Consider the following 20781-nt stretch of genomic DNA (forward strand, 5'->3'; position numbering starts at 1 on the left):
AAATTTTAAAGTTATTATTGAAATTAAAAATTTTAGGAATAAAAAATAATTTTAAAAAAATTTTAATTTTTAAAATTAATAAAATTTTAAAAATTTAAATTATTTAAAATTAAAATTTTAAAAATTATTTAAAATTAAAATTTTAAAAATTATTTAAAATTAAATTTAAAATTAAATTTTTAATTTTTTTTTAATTATAAAATTTTAAAATTAAAATTTTTTTTAAATGTAAAATTTTTTAAATTCCTGAATCATATAAATAATAGTGCTAACAATGGAGATCTTTGCTTTACCTTTGACATTACTGGAAAGGCCTCTCATGTACCTTTCTTATAGAGAGTACTAACTCTTAATTGATACTATTTGCTATTTTAAGGAAATGTCTATTTATCTCCATCATTCCAGAGAAAAATAAGATCGAGAATATAAAAGAAATTAATGAAAAAAAAAGAGAAGGAAGTATAACAGTATCAAATATCAAACTATATTACAAAGCAGTAATCTTCAGAACATTTTAGTACTGGATAAGAAAAAGAGTGATTAATGAAACAGGTTAGGTTCACATTATGCAAAAATAATGACCACAGTCATCTAGCATTTGATAAATCCAAAGTTCCAAACTTTGGGGGCAAGAACTCAGTATTTGACAAAAATTGCTGAGAATGGTGGCAATTAGTTTGGCACAAATCAGCATCTCACAGTGTACGCTAAGATAAACTCAAAATGGGTACAAGATTTAAACACAAGGATAATACCATTGCAAAGTAGAAGAGCATAGAAGAAATTATCTATCAGATCTATAGTTGAAGAAAGAATTCATAATCAAAGGAGATAAAGAGATTCATGAGAGATAAAATGAATAAATTTGACTACACAAAATTAAAGCGGTATTGCATAAACAAAACCAAATGCAGCCAAAATTCGAAGGCAAGTAGGAAACTAGATAAAAAATTTAGTAGCAAATTTTTTTGATAAACGTATCATTTCTCAAGTATATAGAGAACTGAAACAAACTTATAAAAATAAGACACATTCTCACTTTATAAATGGCCAAAAGATATGAACAGACAATCTTCAGAAATCAAAACTATTAATATTCATATAAAAATGGTTTCAATCATAAATAGAGAAATGCAAATTAAAACAACTCTAAGATATCAGTTCACATGTATCAGATTGGTTAAGATGTCAAAAAAGGAAAATGACAAATATTGGAGGGGATGTGGAAAAATAGGAACTTTAATGCTCTGCATATAGAGCTAAAAACTAGTCCAATTCTGGAAAGTAATTTGGAACTATGGGCAAAGGGCTATAAAACTATGTATACCCTTTGACTTGGTAATAAGTTTATTAGTTTTATAACCCAAAAACTCAAAGAAAAAAGAAAAGAATTCATATGTAAAAAATATTTATGACAGCTCTTTTTATGGTGGCAAACAGTTGGAGACTATAGAATGTCCATCAATTGGGAAATGGCCAAACAAGTTATATTCATAAAAGTAATGAAATACTATGGTGCTATAAGAAATGATGATGGGGATGATCTGAGGAAAACCCAGGAAGATTTATATGACTTCAACCAAAGTGAAATAAACAGAACCATGAGAAAAATCTATGCAGTAACAATAATAATGCAAAGAAAATCAACTATGAAAGATTTGGTAATTTTAATCAATACAGTAAGCCACCATAACTACAAAGGATTCATGATGCAAAATGCTATCTACTTCCAGAGAGAGAAATTACAGTCTTAAGGTACAGATTGTACAATATTTTTATTTCCTTCTTTCTTCCTGGATCATAGCTAATACAAAAATATGTTTTGCATGATTTTATATGTAAAATGAGCATCTTATTTCTTGCCTTCTCAGTGGATGAGTTGGGGCATAAAGGGAGCAGATAACTTAGAAATGAAACTGAAAATTTTAAAAATATGGGAAAGATCATTTAAGAATTATTGGACTACCTGAAAGTCATGATAAAAAATAGAGTGACAAAGAGAAAGGCTAATCATTTCTGTGTGGTTGAATTGAGCCTTTCTTCTTTTTCAATATTTTTAATTTTCCTAAATACATGTAAAGATAATTTTCAAGATACATTCTTCTTCCCTTCCTTCTCCCTGAGACAGTAAGCAATCTGATAAAGGTTAAATTTGTGCAATCCTTTTAAACATATTTCTATATATTGTCCTTTTATGCAAGAAAAGTCAAACTAAAAGAAAAAAAAAAACATGAGAAATTAAAAAAAAGCAAACAGAAAGCTAAAAATACTAGGCTTTGATGCATATTCAGTCCCCATAGTTCTCTCTCTGGATGTGACTGGCATTTTCTATATGACTGGCATTTTCTATATTATATATATATATATATATATATATATATATATATATATATATGTATTGTCTTGTATCACTGCATTGCTAAGAAGAACCAAGTCCATCACAGTCAATCATCACATAATCTTAATATTGTTTTGTACAATGTTCTCTTGGTTTTGCTCACTTCACTCAGCATCAGTTCATGTAATCTTTCCAGGCCTTTCTAAAATCAGACTGCTCATCATTCTTATAGAACAATAATATTCCATTACATTCATATACCACAACTTATTCAACCATTCTTTCATTGTTGTACATCCATTCAATTTCTAGTTTCTTGCCACTACAAAAAGAGCTGCTACAAACAAGAGCTTTCTGCACATGAGAGCTTTTTCCTTTTTTTATTATTCCTTTGTGATATTGTCTTTTGGGATACTGCTGGATCAAAAGGTATACAGACTTTTGTAGCACTTTGGGCATAGTTCCAAATTGCTTTCTGAATGGTTGGATATTTCACAACTCCATCAGCAATGTATTAGTGTCCCAGTTTTGCCACATTTCCTCCAACATTTGTCATTATCTTTTCATGTGGTGTGTGAAGTGGTACTCCAGAATTGTCTTAATTTGCATTTCTCTAATCAATAGTGATTTGGAGCATTTTTTCATATGACTAGAAATAGCTTTAATTTCTTCATTTGAAAATTTTCTATCAATATTCTTTGACCATTTATCAATTGAGGAATGACTTATATTCTTATAAATCTGTGTCATCTACATAGCTTCTTAAACTAAGGATCAGAATCCCATATGGGATCATGTAACTGTATTGAGGGGGTCATGAAAAATTTGGCAACAATAAAAAGAATCAAATATTCTGCAAAGATTTAATTCTTTATGTAAAAATAAACAGCATACCCATCTCATTAGAATGCAAATATATTTTCATCTTTAATAAAAAATAAAATTATATGCATACCAAAGAATTATTTTAAAATAAATTTGTTTATGAATTATTATCAATAAATGCTTGATTTGTATACTCACTTTATATACCTACATATCTGGGATCATGTAAAAAATTGGGTGAAAAAGGCCTAGGAGTAGAAAAAGTTTAAGAAGTCCTGTTCTAAATCACTATTGATTAGAGAAGTGAAAATTAAAACAACTTTGAAATATATCTCACATCTATCATATTGGTTAATATAACAGAAAAAGAAAATGAGAAATGTTGGTGGAGACATGTGAAAATTAGGGTGCTTATACATTGTTGGGAATTATGGACTGATTCAATCACTCTGGAGAGCAATTTGCAACTATACCCAAAAAGTAACCAAATTGTGCATACCCTTTGAACCAACAATATCACTACTAAGTCTGTATACTAAAAAGATCACAAAAAAGGGGCATGGATCCACAAGTTCAAAAATATTTATAGTTCCTCTTTTTGTGGTAGCAAAGATTTAAAATTTGAGGGGAAGCCCATCAATTGGAGAATGTCTGAATAAGATCTGATATATAAATGTAATGGAATACTATTGTGCTTAAAAAATGATGAGCAGACTGGTTTGAGAAAATCCTAGGAAGACTTGCATGAACTGATGCTGAATGTAGTAAGCAGAAACAGGAAAACAAATGAAAGGTAAAGGGAAAGAGAGAGAAAAAAAATTTGCAACTCAAAATATTTCAAAAATGAATGTTGAAAATTATCTTTATATGTAATTGGAAAAAATAAAATACTATTAAGTAAAACAAATTAAAATAACCAATCTGCACTAAAAGTCTTGCCAACTTAAATATGGCTCATTTCATTGCTTGGGTAAGAGGAGAAAAAAATTAAACTAATGATGAAATAAGCTACCCAAAACTTGAGAGAGAGTAATAGATACAAGGTACAGAATAAGACATGTATTTTTGAATAGAGCTATTGTGTTTTGCTCAAATATACAGATTTGTTGCAAGGGTTTTTATTTATCTTCTCTTTCATTGGGGAGAAATAGAGGAGCTGTGATAGAAAGAAAATGCATTTTTAATCATTAAAAATAAAATTTAATTAAAAAAAGGAAATTGATCCAAGAAGTATAGGGGGAGAAAATGTAGTTTCATTTAACTCTCAGCAAGAATGCTTACTCTCATTTCTAGTCACCATCATCCATTTATCCATAACTTATCGAAAATGAAGAACAAGGGAAGAATTGATTACTATAAGAATAGCATATGCATGATGAAGAGCAGTAAGGACTACATGTAGCAACATAAGAGATCTTGTAAAAGATGGGAAATTACAAAAGATTAGGTCTTTACTTATGTTCACCATCAAAAACCATTGTCTGATTACAATCCTATACTCACCTCAAAGTTAGTTATACTGTACTTCTCAGATGAGGACCTTATATAAAATTGAAAAGATCATTGCTTGTTTTTTGTTTTTAACTTTCACCTTTGCCTTAGTCTCCTAGGCTGCTCATTCGATTGTAGAGAAGATTGTAGAGAAGTTAGGTTGGTTATTACCCAGAACACTATTTTCTCACACATCAGTTTTTCCCCTAGTACTTTCCCAGGGAAAGCACAGTATAGAGGTCTGTAATTTAGAATTCTCTTTCTTTCTTTCTTTTTTTTTTAAATACAAGTATTAAGCCAGCTCTCCAAAATAAGCCTGTTATCCCATAACTGAGGAGATAAAGTAATTGATATGTGGAAAAGGAAGATCCTAGCAATTGCCAATAACTCTGACAAGGGCACCAACATCTTTTTCCTTCTAAGATCACCTATGGTTAGCCTGTGAATGCAGATCTAGCCCAGAAATCTGGGCTAGTATTTCTCAAGTTGCCCTCATTCTAGACAGTTGATTATAGGTTAGAGGGACAGGAAGAGAGGTCAATAAGATCTCTCAGTGGTAAAATGATGTACCTCTAAGTACCAAGGGAATAGGGATAAATTTCTCTATTTATCTGCATTACCCAGTGGCATATTTTTGTGGTATGTGTTCCCAAGAAGATTTTCATTTTTAAAAATCTTTGGGTTTTTAATCACAAAATATACTCAAGTATGGAGCAATGATAATATTGTATAGCCAAGTCAATAATACATGCATTCTGGCAACACCTCTAGAGTTTTTACCTATTTTCTTGGCTATTAATGTGTCAAAAATCAATGGACCTTGGAGATCAGAAAACGTGGGTGCCTGATATTGTAAGCCATTGGGGTCTGAACATTTTAAAACATCTAATCTACTAATATCATTTCCACAGACTTTATTCCAATTCAGCTTGATTTTCTAAGTTATCTATGAGTTACCTTGTTTCTTCTTCATTTTTTTAGGTAGGGATAAACAAAAATTAAAGAATTCTTCTACTTTAATTTCTTTTGGTTTCCCTTAGCTATGTGAACTAACAATTACAAATCACTCTGGAGCCCAAGGGCCAAGGGGACTTATTTCATCTGCTAAAAAAAAAACAAAAATCTTCTTCCTGAAGTTGTTGTGAGGATGCCATGAATTAATATTTGTAAGATGTTTTGTATATCTTAAAGCATTATAGAAATATACAATCATATTAATAAGATAATATTTTATTGTCTGTAATGGTAAAATTCTCCCTTTCCACTAAAGGCCACCTCTGCTCTGGGCCCATAGACATGGCCAGACAGGGTTCAATCCTGGGGGAGCTAGGCCTCTCATAAAGGAGATTAAGCTCCTTTTCTCACAATCTTATGAAATTATGGAATATGAATTCCTTCTCAGTGTCCTGAGAAAACTTACTTAAAGCTTAAGTTTCTAGTGTCTCCCCAAAGTGGAGAAAAGAAAGGTATTCAATGCATGATATAAATAAGGTTTGAGAAAAGTATTTAACACTTACAAAAGAAATGTTTATCATAAATGGTTCTCAAAACACTGATAGAAAAATAAACAACTTAATAAGAACACTGTTTTGGTGGGAGCACCTAAACATCCTTATTCTCTTCCTTAATAAAAATTAGGTTAGTTTTTCTGTTAAAGGAATTGAAATTGGTTCAGGAGACCAAGACTTGGTCTATTGATAAAACCTCCTTACTACCTGAGTACAAAACATCAAGGACACAAGGAACTCCTCCCTGAAACCCCCCTGAAGCATCATTCCATTGATCAGCAGCGTGAGCAACACTAGCAAATAGTTCTCAGCTGAATCTAAACTTAATCCTGGATGAATATCTCTTCACTTCTCTGAATATCCTACTATGACTAAGTAAATCTCTTCTTGTTAAATGTTGGGTGGATTATAAATATCTCATTTCATTCTAATTTCAGACTTAAATTATCAGGAGATTGCTCTGAGTCAAACCCAACCAATTACACACATAATAACTACCATTATGTTCTATCTAGGGGTTGAGACTTAAATCATCAAAACAAAGCATTTGCTGGGACTGTAGAATAGGCACTTTATATGTCCACATTTTCTGCAAGCCTGGGTAGGTAGGTATTAGGATCTAAGGGAGCTGATAGAGACTCCTAAAATGGAGCCAACACTGACTAAGGACCTAGAGTTTTCAGATTTCTCAGATTTACAAGATGTCCTCCAACCCTGGACAATCAATAAGATCAATGTTTGATTGTGATTAAGCAAAGAAACACATGGCAAAAGAGGTGGCCAGAATTCTAATCTGGAGCTCAAGTAGATAAGCCTTAGGTTGAGCTGGGACATGGGAGTAATTGACATGGGATAGAAAATGATCTTCCCACACACATTATGAAAAGTGCCAGTATTACTTGGTGACTATGGAGGGTTGAAGTAAAAGAGAGCCAGGAATGGAGTCACTTCTTTTTTTTTTTTTTTTTTTGTCACTTTTTTAAAGATCTACTGAATCAATGATACCTCCCAGCCATTTAAAGGATGCTTCATCAGCCACCAACCTCTCTGGAGCTGAATCACATACAGCTGGCAAGAAACAGCTGGGGGGGAGGGGGAGTAATGGGCCCTTAAAAATAGGGGCCATTTGGTCTACTGGAAGTAATAAGGAAGTTCTGAGTCTTCTCTGCACAATTCCTACTTACCCTGGCACAATGGACTTTCCCCTTCCCTCTCCCCCATGAATTTAATGCAATTTTTTTCATTCATTCAACAAACATATATTAAACAACATTAAGGGATATTCTAAGAGACTAAAAGAAGGAATAATTTCTCCAATGTATTACTACCTTAATTTTGAAGGAAGAACATAGGAAAGAATACTCTCCATCAAATACTCTTAATGCAATTTGTTTTTCTGTAATAATCCAATCCAATCAAGCTGCCCTAATTGTCTCATCTTTCCCTTTAAATAGGCAGCTACATTATGCAACACTAAACCTGGAGGTAGGAAGACCTGAGTTCAAATCCTGTCTTATAAACTTTACTTGCTGCATAAGCCTGGGCAAATCACTGAGCTTCTACCTGCCTCAATTTTCTCATCTGTAAAAAATGAGGATAATAATAACACCTACTTCCCAGGATTATTGTGAGATTTCTAAGAAATAAAATTTATAAAATGCTTTGTATACCTTAAAACATTATAAATAAATTATAAATGCACGCTAGCTATTATAACATTATACAATCATTGTTAATAAAATAACATTTCATTATTTACAATAATAAAATATTTTGTTTTCGCATGCAAAGACAAGAGAAAGGTATGTGTGCAAAGTGAAGGTGCAGGGAACAGGTGTCAAAGTAAAAGGCCTGCAAGTTTATAAATTTTGTTAGGAAACAATGTAGATACTTTCATAATTAACACAGGAGAATGTCTAATCAGAATTATTGGCTGAGGAGGAGAAAAAAAGGTGTCTATCAGTTAGGGACAGAATAGTCTGATATTCATACTATCTAAAGAAGGGCTCTGAAAGGTGGGGGCATTATAAATCTATGTGGCTCTGTTTTACCCATCCACCTGAGTAAATACATGAGAGAAGAGTCAGACAAGTTAGAACTCAACATACCTCTCTTCCCAGTGAAACATTTGTTTCTGTCTTTCAAAATTCCTCGAACTCTTCCTGTCTTATGAGGTTAGTGATATATCCAAACAACTTGTTTTAACCCAGTTCCTGTCAGCCAGATTGTTATTTAAGGTAATGTACTGGAAAGGGAAATTCAGCTCATTTTTTCTCTGAATTCAGCTGTGGTATTATTCATGCCTCAATTTTTATTTATTTTACCCAACAATTTCAGTAACATAAAAGAATTTAAGACTTCAGAAAAATATGTTTATATTCTGGACAATTATAAACAGATAGATATCTGGTTATGCCCATTTTCAAACATAAATAAAGCCCCAAAGTCCCACATTTTCTGGTAAATGCTAATACTTGGGAATTTTTGTTTTAAAACTTTAAATTATTCCAGATTTAGAAAATACCAAGGATAGTTCTCTACTGCAAGAACTTAACCCATAACAACCCAAGAGCTCCTCCTAGTGGTGGAAAATATAAATATTGAAACTAATGCCTCTAATTTAGGGATGTATTTAGCCACCAAAGGCCACTGGTAGCACAGAACATACCACTGGATCACAGAAAAATATATGTTTTATATCTCGAATCTTGGACACTCTCTAGCCCAAATTCCTAATCTTGCAGATGAGGAAGCTGAGGACTAAAGAGATGACGAAGTGACTTTTCCAGTATCACAGCAAGAGATAAATTAGAACAAAAATCAATTTGATAAGTAAAGGTGTATACATAACTTACAAACACTGGTATGTGTTCATTCAAAGTAATTCTCTAAATGTCCACCCCTATTTTGTCAAATCAAAATTCAAGGGAGAAGTGTTTTTAGTATACTCTCTTTCAGCAAGAATTATCTATTATTTTTCTCATCTCTAAATTGAGCTACCCAAGTTTTATAATGCTTTCCAACTCCTAATAATCCAAGAATAAGTGGATTTCTTTTGACTAATTACCAATTCCATGCCACTAATTATGTCACTGCACTTCTTAAGCACCACTTTCCCTTTCTGATTGTCACAATATTAGTCTTTCTGTAACTAACTAGTTTTTTCATCATCATCAATATCTTACCAGTAAGTCAATTATGCCAAATGAGAGTTATCAAAAAATGTGGTATCTGTTATAATCATCTATGAATGCATTCTTCTGCAGTTTCTGTTAGAAAATATAAAAATATAGCAAAAACCAAAGAAACAAAAGTAGACCTATCAAGGAATAACCATAAGGGCAGATGTCAAATACCATCTTGGCATAAATGGTTTGAAAAAGTTAATGAAGATTACTGGAAAATTACACCCATATCTCACTGGTCCACTCAGGAAGAAACTTGCCCAATTAAAAGTTACAATAAATAAAGATGCAGAATAAAATCCAGAAGCCAAGAGAATAGAAAAGATTCTAGATTTTCTTAATCAGCATCTAAAAGCAGAAGTCAACATATTAATTAAGCAAATGGAAAAATAAGTTGGCAGAGATTAAAACAAGTAGATTGATATCAATAAAAATATTGACTACAGAATCTTGAGAAGGAAACAACCCAAACATGAGAGAGAACTCTTGAAGAAGTATATTGAGGAAAACTGGAAAAAGGGAAAGGGAAGGGAAAAGATTCATAAATATTGGCTCAAATCTGGCACAAAAAAAATACTAGCAAAGAACTTTACAAGTTTCTTCTGAGACTTAAAGCTATTTCTACCTTTACAATAGAGGAATCACATAACTATTACCAAAAGAAGAGGATACAATTGACCTCTCAGTACAGAAGCCAAGTATATGTTTGTGTGTTTTAGACAACATTCATAAACTATAACTTTTTAAAAATCACACACAGAGAAACACAAGAAAACAATATAATGACCAAAGGACAACAGCAAATAGTCTTTCTAAAAGTCCCACAGATATAAAAGGCAACTTATTATTGATTAAATAATTCCTAAAATCAAAAGTGTCACAATATTTATACTCCCTTTATTCATTTTTGCAAGGCTTCTGACAGTTCTATGCTGATGGCTTATTCATGTGCTAAAGATATTAAACACAAAACTTTAATGAGAATGCTAGAATATTTAACGTCCACATAGAAGACTATTCCCTATTTAATTCATACTAATTTCCAGTTAGAAAGAATTTGCACAGGACCCTTATGCTAGTACTAGATGAAGGACTGATGACTATTTGGTGATTCCACTGCCCATTTCCCAGTGCTGAGTGGAAATTCCAGGAGGAAGGGGAACACTAGTGCTTGTGGTTGCAAAGGTAGAGGCTCCCTACCTGGATAAGGACAAAAGTATAGACCAAGAGTATAAAGACCACACATCTCCTCAGGTCACACCACTCTGGGAGCACCAAAAATTCAGAGACCCCCAACCAGCTGTGAAAATAAGGCAAAAAAGCTTCAAGTTTGGGATAGTGCTCCTCACTCTCACCTCAGGTGAGTGGAGCCCAATTCTAGAATAAAGTTCAAGTCAAGAAATAATCTAGAAAAATAAGGAAATGATATAAAAAACTTGCCCCTCAAAAGTTACTATAATGACAGGGAAACTCAAGATACAAACTCAGAAGAAGACAACAACGTGAAAACAGCTACAAGCAAAGTATATTTTTTAAAAGTCTGCAAATTGTACGCAAGCCCAATAAGAATTCTTAAAAGATCTAAAGAAAGAGATTTTCTTAAAGAAGCAAAATTGTTATTAAAAATCAGATAAGAATGGAAGAGAAAAATGGAAAAGGAATGAGAGGAGTGCAAGAAAATTTTTTAAAGATTAATAGCTTGGTAAGAGACAAAAAAAATTAAGAAAAGAATACTTTAAAAACAGAATTGGTAGAATGGAAAGAAAGGTACAAAACTTCAAAAAGGACAGGAATTGTTTAAATATTAGGATTGGGCAAATGGAAGCTAATGACTTCATGAGATATCAAGAAACAATAAAATGAAGTCAAAAGAATAATAAAAATACAAGAAAATGTGAAATGTCTTAGTGGAAAAAGAAATGACCTGGAAAACAGATTTTTTAAAAAAAGATAATTTTACAATTTTTATAACTGCTTGAAAGCCATGATTTTTTTTTTAAAAGAGCCTATATAGCATATTTGAAATTATAAAAGAAACTGCCCTGATATCTTAGAAGCAGAGGACAAAATAGAAATTGGAAAAAAAAAGTGCATTGATCACCTCCTGAAAGAAATCCAAAAAGAAAATTCCCATGAAAATTATAGCCAAATTCCAGGGATTCTAAGTCAAAGAGAAAACACTTCAAATGCCTTGAGAGAAACCATCCAAATACTGTGAAGCTATAGCAAGGACCACAAAATGCTTAGCAATTATAATATTAAAGGAGAAGATGGCTGGGAATATGATATTCTGGAAGACAAAGAAGTTAAGATTACATCCACAAAAATTAATTATAATTGTTAGGGGAAAAAAGTCACTTAATAAAATACAGGACTATCAAGCATTCCTGATGAAGAGCCCAGAGCCAAATAGAAATTTTGACATCCAAACACAAAACTCAAGAGAAGCATAAAAAAGTAAACATGAAAGAGAAATAATAAGGCTCATAATATAATTAAACTGTTTAAATTTCCATATTGGAAGAGAATATCTGTAACTCCTAAGAACTTTATCATTATTAGGACAGTTAGAAGGAAGGAATATAAACAGAAGACACAGATTTTAGTTTATTATATTGGGAAGATTTTTTTAATGAAGTTATGAAAAAGAGGGATGCCCTAAAAGAAGGAGGAAGAGAGAAAAATAATGGTGAAAATCATCTCACATAAGTGAAGTGCACAAGGAATAGTTTTCACAGTAGAAGGGGAAATGGGGAAGTGAGTGGGCAATGCTTGAATCTCATTTTCATCAGAACTGTTTCAGAAGGAAAATATACATCTATATTTATATATACATATCTAATTGGGTATAGAAACACTATTACCCAGTAGTGAAATAAGGGGGAAAGAGGATATGAGAAAGAAGGGTGGTTAATAAGGAGGAAGGTAGATTAAGGGAAGCAGTGAACAGAAGCAAGATGAACTTCTGGGAATAAACAGGATAAAAAGGAGAGAAGGATTAACAAGAAAATAGAAGAGAGGGAAATATAGAGTTGGTCATCAGAACTGAAAATATGAAATAAGATGAGCTCACCCATAAAACAGAAGAGGACAGAAGAATGGATTAGAAATCAAAATCTAACAGCATGTTGTTTACAGGAAACACATTTGAAACAGAAAGACATCCACAAAGTTTAAAAAAAAAAAAAAAAAAAAAAGGGAACTAGAGCAGAATCTATTATACTTCAGCTGAAGTAAAAGGCAAAGGTAGCAATCATGATCTCAGACAAAACAAAAACTAAAATAGACCTAATTAAAAGAGATAAAATGGGTAAATTACATTTTACTAAAAGGTATTACAGACAATGAAGATTAATATCAACACTAAACCTATATGCAACAAATTCTTACTGAAAAAATTAAATGAGATATGGGAGAAAATAGTTAAACTATACTTGTGAGGAACCTCAATTTACCCCCTTTCAGAACAAGATGAATCTTATCATAAAATAAATAATAAAGTTAAGGAAATTAAAAGAAATTTAGATTTAGAAATGTTAGATATGATAAATTTCTGGAGAAAACAATGAGAATAGGAAGGAATATACTTTTTTTTAATCAACTATACACACCTTCACAAAAACTATGTATTAAGGCATAAAACCTCTCAAGCAAATGCAGAAAAGCAGAAATATTACATGTACCTTTTCTGACCATAATGCAATGAAAATTAATTCAATAAATAAATAAGCATAGATAAAAAATTAATTGGAAAGTAAAATAATCTACTCCTAAGGAAAGAACGAGTTAAAGAATAAAGCATAAAAACAACAAAACAATTCATTAAAGAGAATGACAACAATGAGACAAGTTACCAGAATTTGTGGGATGTACTTAAAGCAGTACTTAAGGGAACATTTATATCTCTAAAGGCTTATGTCAACATGAAACTCAATGAATTGGGCATGCAACAACAACACAAAAACCTAGAAAAGAATAAATTAAAATCTCCCAATTAAACATCAAAATAGACATATTAAAAAATTGAAGGAGAGGTTAATAAAATCAGAAGTTAAAAAAACTAGAATTCATGCTGGTTCAATATTAGAAAAACTATAATAATAACTGATTATATCAACAATAAAAGTAACAAAAATCATATATTATGTCAATAGAGAAAAAACTTTTTAGGAAAATATAGTACCATTCCCATTAAAACACTAGACAAAATAGGAATTAAGGTAGACTGTCTTAAAATAAGTAGTAAGCAAGCAAGTAAACATTATCTATAATGGGGATAAACTAAAAGTCTTCAAAATAGGATCAGGAATGAAGCTTTTAATATTGCATTAAAAATGCTATCAATAGAGGTAGTTTGATGGTGCAGTGGAGAGAGCACCAGTCATGGAGTCAGGAGGACCTGACTTCAAATCCAGACTCAAATACTTAATACTTCCTAGCTGTGATCTTGGGCAAGTTACTTAATCCCAATTGCTCCCCTCCCAAAATGCTAGTGATTGAGATAAGATAAGAAAAAGAAATTGAAGGGCTTAGAATAGGCAATGAGGAAACAAAATTATTACTCTTTACTGATATGATGATACACTTAGAGAATCTTAGAGAATCAATGAAAAAAACTAGTTGAAATTATTAACAACTTTAGCAAAACTGAAGGATCTAAAATAAACCCACATAAATCATCAGTATTTCTAAATGTTACCAACAGGAAGAGATAGAAATAGAAATTCCATTTTAAATAACTGCAGCCAGTATAAAGTACTTGGAAACATGACTAATGTGGAAATGTTTTTAATATGATTATATATAATTATATATATATATATGTGTATGTGTATATATATATAATCAGATTGATTGCTGTCTTGGGAGGGATAAAGGGAAGGAGAAAAATGGAAATCAAAATCTTATAAAAGTAAATATCAAAAACTAATAAATAAATTTTTAAAGAAGGAAAAACAATGAAATAAAATTGAATACTTGCACACACAGGAACCATAAGTACATAACTATAAAAAAAATTTCACATAAAAAGACAAATCTAAACAATTGGAAAAATAATTATTATTTATGGGTAGACTGAAGCAATATGATAAAAATGACAGCTCTACCTAAATTATTTATTTAGTACCATACCAAGCATGAATTATTTTATAGAGTTAGAAAAAAATAATAAAATTCATCTGGAAAAAGAAATGATCAAGAATATCAAGGGAACAAATGGGGGGGGGGGGAAAGGAAGGCAGTCTAACAGCATCAGATTTCAAGCTATATAACAAAGTAGTAATCATCAAAATAAGCTGGGACTCGCTAAGAAATAGAGTTGTAGATTAGTGGAATAAATTAAATACACAATATATAATAGTAAATGACCACAATAATCTAATGTTTGGTAAATTCAAAGATACAAGCTCTAGAGACAATAACTGTCTATCTCACAAAAACTCCTGGCAAACATAAAAAGCAGTCTGCCCAAAAACTGGGGCATAGATCAGCATCTCACACTGTATATCAAGATAAGGTCAAAATGAGTACATGTTAGACATAAAGAATGATATCACAATCAAATTAAGCAAGCATGGAAAAATTTACCTGCCAGATGTAAGGGTAAGGGAAGAATACTTAACCAAACAAGAGACAGAGAGGATCATGGTAACTAAAACGGATAATTTTGATTGCATAAAATTTTAAAGTTTCTAGATAAACAAAACCAATGTAGTAAAAATTAGAAGGAAAATACAAAACAAAACCAATATAGCAAAATATTAGAAGGAAAATGCAAAGAGAAATTTTATAACAAATGTCTTTGATAAAGGCCTCATTTCTCATATAAGCCAAATTTTTTTTAAGAGTCATTCTTCAACAGATAAACAATCAAAGAATATGAATAGTTTTCAGAGTAAGAAATCAAAGCTATCAATAGTCACATGAAAAATGCTCTAAATCATTAATATTAGAGAAAGGCAAATTAAAACAACTCTGAGGCACAGATTAGGTAATGTCACAGAAGGGGAGAACAGCATATGCTGGAAGGGATGTGAGAAAAGAAGTACATTAATGTATTGCTGTTTGAATCGTGAACTAGTCCACCCATTCTGTAAAAAAAGTTGCAACTATAGCTAAAGGGCTATAGAATTGTTTATGGCATTTGACTCAGCACTATCTTTACTATGTTTATAAGCCAAAGAAATCAAAGAAAAAGAAAAAGATTCCTATGTGGAAAAATATAGTTGCTCTTTTTATAGTGACAATGAGACTGAGGGAGATGTCCATCAATTAAAAAATGGCTGAACAAGTATCACAGAATTATATGTGGGAATAGGATGAAATAGAACACTTTCCCATCATCCCATTTGCTATTGAAATTGTCTCAAAGATGCTTTTAGTGAGCCTATAACAAGTAAGATTGCATATTAACTCAAATGCGATTACAAAAAGCAGTCATTTTGTCTACCTGGTTACTAAATGGCTCATACATTAAACATAAAAGAATAATAGGAGAATAGCAATTTGTATTCTAACCATTTATATCTGAACTCCTTGACCAAAAGTCCTTCATAACAAGGCTACATCCTACCTTTCCTTACATTATACTCATCCCCATGTAGCCAGACATATAATGACAAAGGCCTCATTGCAATTTCTCATACAAGATACTTCATATACCAGCTCCATAAAATTTCACTGGCTATTCCCCATGTCTGGAATGTTCTTTCTTCTTATCTCAATCTGCTGGCTTCTTTCAAGTCCCAGCTAAAAGCCCACATGCAAAGTCTTTCCCAATCTCCCTTAAGGCTTGTGCTTTCCCCTCCTTGATTATCTCCAATCCAACCTGCTTATATCTTGTTTGTACAGAGATATTTGTATGCTCTCTCTCCCTTTACACTGATCTCCTTCACAGGAAGGATTATTTTCCCACTTTTTTTGTATCCTCAGTGCTTATCACCATGCCTGGTACATAGTAGACAGTTAATAAATGCTTATATTGACTGCTAATTATACAAATCATAGAAAGGCTGGTATTGGTCCAAGGAACTCCAAAGTAAGGAAATTCCTATCTAGAATATTAAGGTGTTAAATAACCCAAGGTTACATAGTATGTGTGAGAAGCAGAGCTTGAAGCAAGGTATTTCTAGTTGTGAGTTAGACTCTCTATGCATTAGGCCGTTCTGTCTTTCATGAGGCTTATATAGTTTTAATTTACAAAGTCCTTTGCATACATTAGCTAATCCCATTTTACTGGGTTGCTGAGAGAATAAGTGATTGGGGTCACACAGCTGTTAAGTCGCCAAACTTGCCTAGAGAACAGATCTTCCAACTCCAAATTCAATGTTCTTTCTGTAACTCCTTCAGGTATACTCATCTAGGATAGACCATGTGATAGGTACTTCCAAAACATTGGAGGTGGAAAAGCCAGTGGCAGCAGACCCATGATGATCATACAAGGAGAATTTAGCTCCTTGGAATAAAAGCAGTACATTGGATACCTCCCTCTCCTTCTTTCCAAGGTCCTTTGAGGTCACCATATTCCTCATCCAAAAAGTGATTAATTATCCAAGACCTACCAGTTATCTGGGTCATAAGCGAGACCACCACAGGAAGTCCAGAGGATGCTGCTGTGATGTTTACAGTGTAATTGGTGCCTGGGTACAGCTCCAGGCAAACCTCAGGAGCCCGACTGCCAGTGGTCAGGTTAAATGATACTTCCTGCTCAAATTCCTTCTGATACCCTCGGCGGCCCCATATATGGAACTGTAACAAAAAGATTCAGGAAGTAAGATGCTAACAATGATTAAAATTCCTTATGTTTATGAAGTTTTTTATAGTGTTCTACATAGACCCAAAACAAGATCAGGGATTCATCATCTGAATGCCTATATGCACACACAGCACTTTTAACTTGCTCAGAGGTTGATAATCAAATCAATATTACCATTGTTTGAAAAACATGACAATTGACTGAATATGGGTCCACACAGAATCCCCACTTTTAACTGTCTAAGGGCAGAAACTCCTTCCCCTGATTGCCATTCTCATATACCCTGTCATATTCATACCATGTCAGCTTTATTCCTTCTCCATTTTTTCATTGGACCTTATTTTTCATTATACTTCTTTCTGGATTTCTCTATCATATTAATAAATTGTCCTTCCTATCAGAAATGTACACACACACACACACACACACACACACACACACATACACACACATATATATATATATATATGATGTACCATCTGTGTGTGTGTCATATCATAAAATTGTATATGTTATTTATTCTCCCTCCCCTAAATATAATCCCCTTGATGACAGGGGTTATTTCATGTTTATCTCTTTCTGAAGTAGCAGTACTACTATTGCTACTATTCATACTCCTACTTCTTCGTCACCTCCTTTTCCTTCTTTTTTCCTCTTCTCCTCCTTCCTTTTTCCCCTCTTCACCTTCTCCTTCTCTTTTTTCTCCTTCCCCTCTTTTTCCTCTCTTTTCCTCCTCCTTTCTTCTTCTTCTTTTTCTTCCTCTTCCTCCTTCTCCTCCTTTCTTTTTCTTCTCTCTCTCTCTCCCCCCCCAAGAGATTATGTCACTTCCCAAAATGTAACAGAGGTGTCAAGTGGCAGTTCTGTATGTCACGATTCCCAATTTGATTTTCTTTCTAATATAACCCACTGCCTCCTTCCTAGTCCACCAATACTTTGAGAAGATAAATACACACATATTTACCTATAAATATATCTATATATATACAAATGTGCATTCACACATACACATACATACATATACATCTTCTTTTATAAAAACTACAGGGAAAAAGCCAAAATCACTCAGAATATAAAATGGAAGAAAGTATACTATATTTGGAGATACCAAGCTTTGGATTCTTGTCACCTGTGGGTGGATTACTTAACTGCTCTGGGCCTCAGGATCGTCATCTGTAAAATGACAGCATCAGACTAGAATCTAGTCTCTAAAGTCCTTTCTAACTCTATGTCCATGATCCTATTAGGTGCCTGGATAGTACAGTGGACAGAATAGTACTGAGCCCAGAGATTATTTACTATAATAATTAGGTAATAGTAGTGGATAGAACACTAGAAGATCCGAGTTCAAATCCAGGTTCAAATGCTTCCTAGCTATATGACTCTGAACAAGCCATTTAATTTTTGCCTGCCCCAGTTTCCCCATCTGCAAAATGGAAACAATATAAAATAGAGATAATGCTAGAACCTACCTTCCAAAGTTGTTATAAGGATCAAGTGAGAAAATATTTATTTAATACCTTCACAAATTTTTACAATACAATATAAACACAAGTTATTATATTATATAATTATAATAATATGTGACAATATAGTATATAGTTTTGTTATAATATGATATGATACAATGTTTAATTATTGTGATGATAATCAACCATCATCATTATCATCATCATCCTGTTTGTGGAAAAGACAGACCAAGAGAGAACATAGAAGAGCATAAAATAAGATTAACCAAGGGAAGTCTACATAAGCACTTCTCTATTTCTCTCCTGTATTCCCATGCTCTGCACACCTAATTGTCAAATAATTGAAAGGCAAATTTAATTGATTTGCAAAAATAATTAGGTATAAAATCAACAATAACAGAAGATTTTAATATTGTACTAATAGAATATAATGAATTATGCACAAAAATAAGAAAAGAAATTCTGATTAGAATATATTCTGAAGAAACTTAACTTGTTAGACATAGAAAGAATTAAATAGAAAACTACACATGAAAAATTTATAAAAATTGATTATATTCAAGGGCACAAAGAAGCTATTAATAAATACAGTAAGGCAAACATACTTTTATGAGTTGCAATAAATAAGAAGACTTGTGGTGTTATGGGATTCATTTAAAAATGTACTCAATAGCAAATTTATATTCTTAAATACTTGTATTAATGATAAAATGAATAAGTTGAGTTTTCAGATCAAGCCCAAGTATTAATAAATTTGTATCAATGATCTATCTTCTAAAGAAAAAAAGGTAATAAAATAAGTTCATCAAAACTACCAAACACATTGAAGAAGCCTGACAGTTATATGATGCTCTGAATCTACAAAGAAAGAGGCTTGGTATAAAGTACATTCTTCTATCTCTTTTGGGGGTCAAAAGTCAGTCATTATACTTTCAGAATATCCAGATTTGATTGTTTCATTACTACTTTTTTCATTTCCACTGTTCTAGTCATGTAGTCAATAATATATAAATATTATTTTTCTCTTCTGCCTAATTAGCTTATCATACTTTTATACATGTATTCCTATGCATCTTTGTAGTCAACATATTCATTGTTTCTTAGAGCAAAGTTATGATGTATTACATTGATGCATCACAATGTTTGTTTAGCCATTTTCTAAATTAATACATATCTACTTTGTTTCTAGTTGTTTACACTTACTACAAACAAATGCTGCTCTTAATATTCTTGTTATATATAGGGTCTTCTTACCAATGACTTCATTGAGGAATATATCTAACAGTGCATCTCTGGGTAAAAAAAAAAAACAAAAAAACTATAGACATTTATTTTAATCTCTTTCTTAGCAAAATTTTAAATTCCTTTCCATCACCAGGTTTCTAAAAAATTTGATCTCACAATGATTTTCTGAGAATGTCATACTCACTTGATTCTTGACTTTACTTTGTGAATTCTTAATGCTTTCATTTATATCTTTGGTTTAATTACTTTATTGTAATTATTATTGATGACAGAGGGTGGGAGGGGGTGAGGGCTGGGGGAAGGGTGTGAGGCAGTTAGATCTCACTGCAGCTAGAATGCCAAACCTGGAGTCAGGAAGATCAGTGTTCAAAGCTTCAGAAATTTACTAGTTATATGACCCAGCACAAGTCATTTAATCCTGTTTGCCTCCATTTCTCATTTGTAAAATGAGCTAGAGAAGAAAATGGCAAACCATTTCAGTATCTTACCCAAAAAAGGAAAACTCCAAATGTGTCAAAGAGCTGAACATGATTGAACAACAACAGACTGAATTTATTGCAATTTTAAAGTTTTAGCTTTGCTTCTGATGCTACTATTCATTTGCTTTCAAAACAGTTTTTCTGCTAGCATTTCTACCACTATTTCTAATATTCTATGTGTTGGGTTGTTTGTTTGTTTCATTTTATTAGAGTTCTTCTGTCTGATCATTTCTTTGGATGGAATTTTAAATTTTTCTTTTTTTTTTTATTTTGAGAGGCAAATAGAGTTGTGACTTGCCCATGTCAGATTTGAAGTCATATCCTCCTGCCTCCAGGGCCTAAACTCTATCTACTGTGCTATCCAGCTGCCCCATGAATTTTAAAATTTCTTTTAGAAATGATGCATAATTTTAATTCTTTGAGTGTTTCTATTCCTTCTTCTTTTTTTGGGGGGGGGGGGAGAGAAATAAGAAGCAGGTTTCTTTGCC

General features: G+C 32.2%; 1 protein-coding gene across 1 annotated transcript in view; it reads right to left on the minus strand.

Moving 5' to 3' along the window:
- SUSD1 (sushi domain containing 1) overlaps positions 1 to 20781 on the minus strand; it is a 283693-nt gene that overhangs the window by 88921 nt on the left and 173991 nt on the right. Inside the window, 1 exon segment of the mRNA XM_051961204.1 lies at positions 16910 to 17096. Coding sequence (XP_051817164.1) covers positions 16910 to 17096 — 187 coding nt within the window.

This window comes from Antechinus flavipes, chromosome 1 (genome assembly GCF_016432865.1).
Source record: "Antechinus flavipes isolate AdamAnt ecotype Samford, QLD, Australia chromosome 1, AdamAnt_v2, whole genome shotgun sequence".
Taxonomy (NCBI): domain Eukaryota; kingdom Metazoa; phylum Chordata; class Mammalia; order Dasyuromorphia; family Dasyuridae; genus Antechinus; species Antechinus flavipes.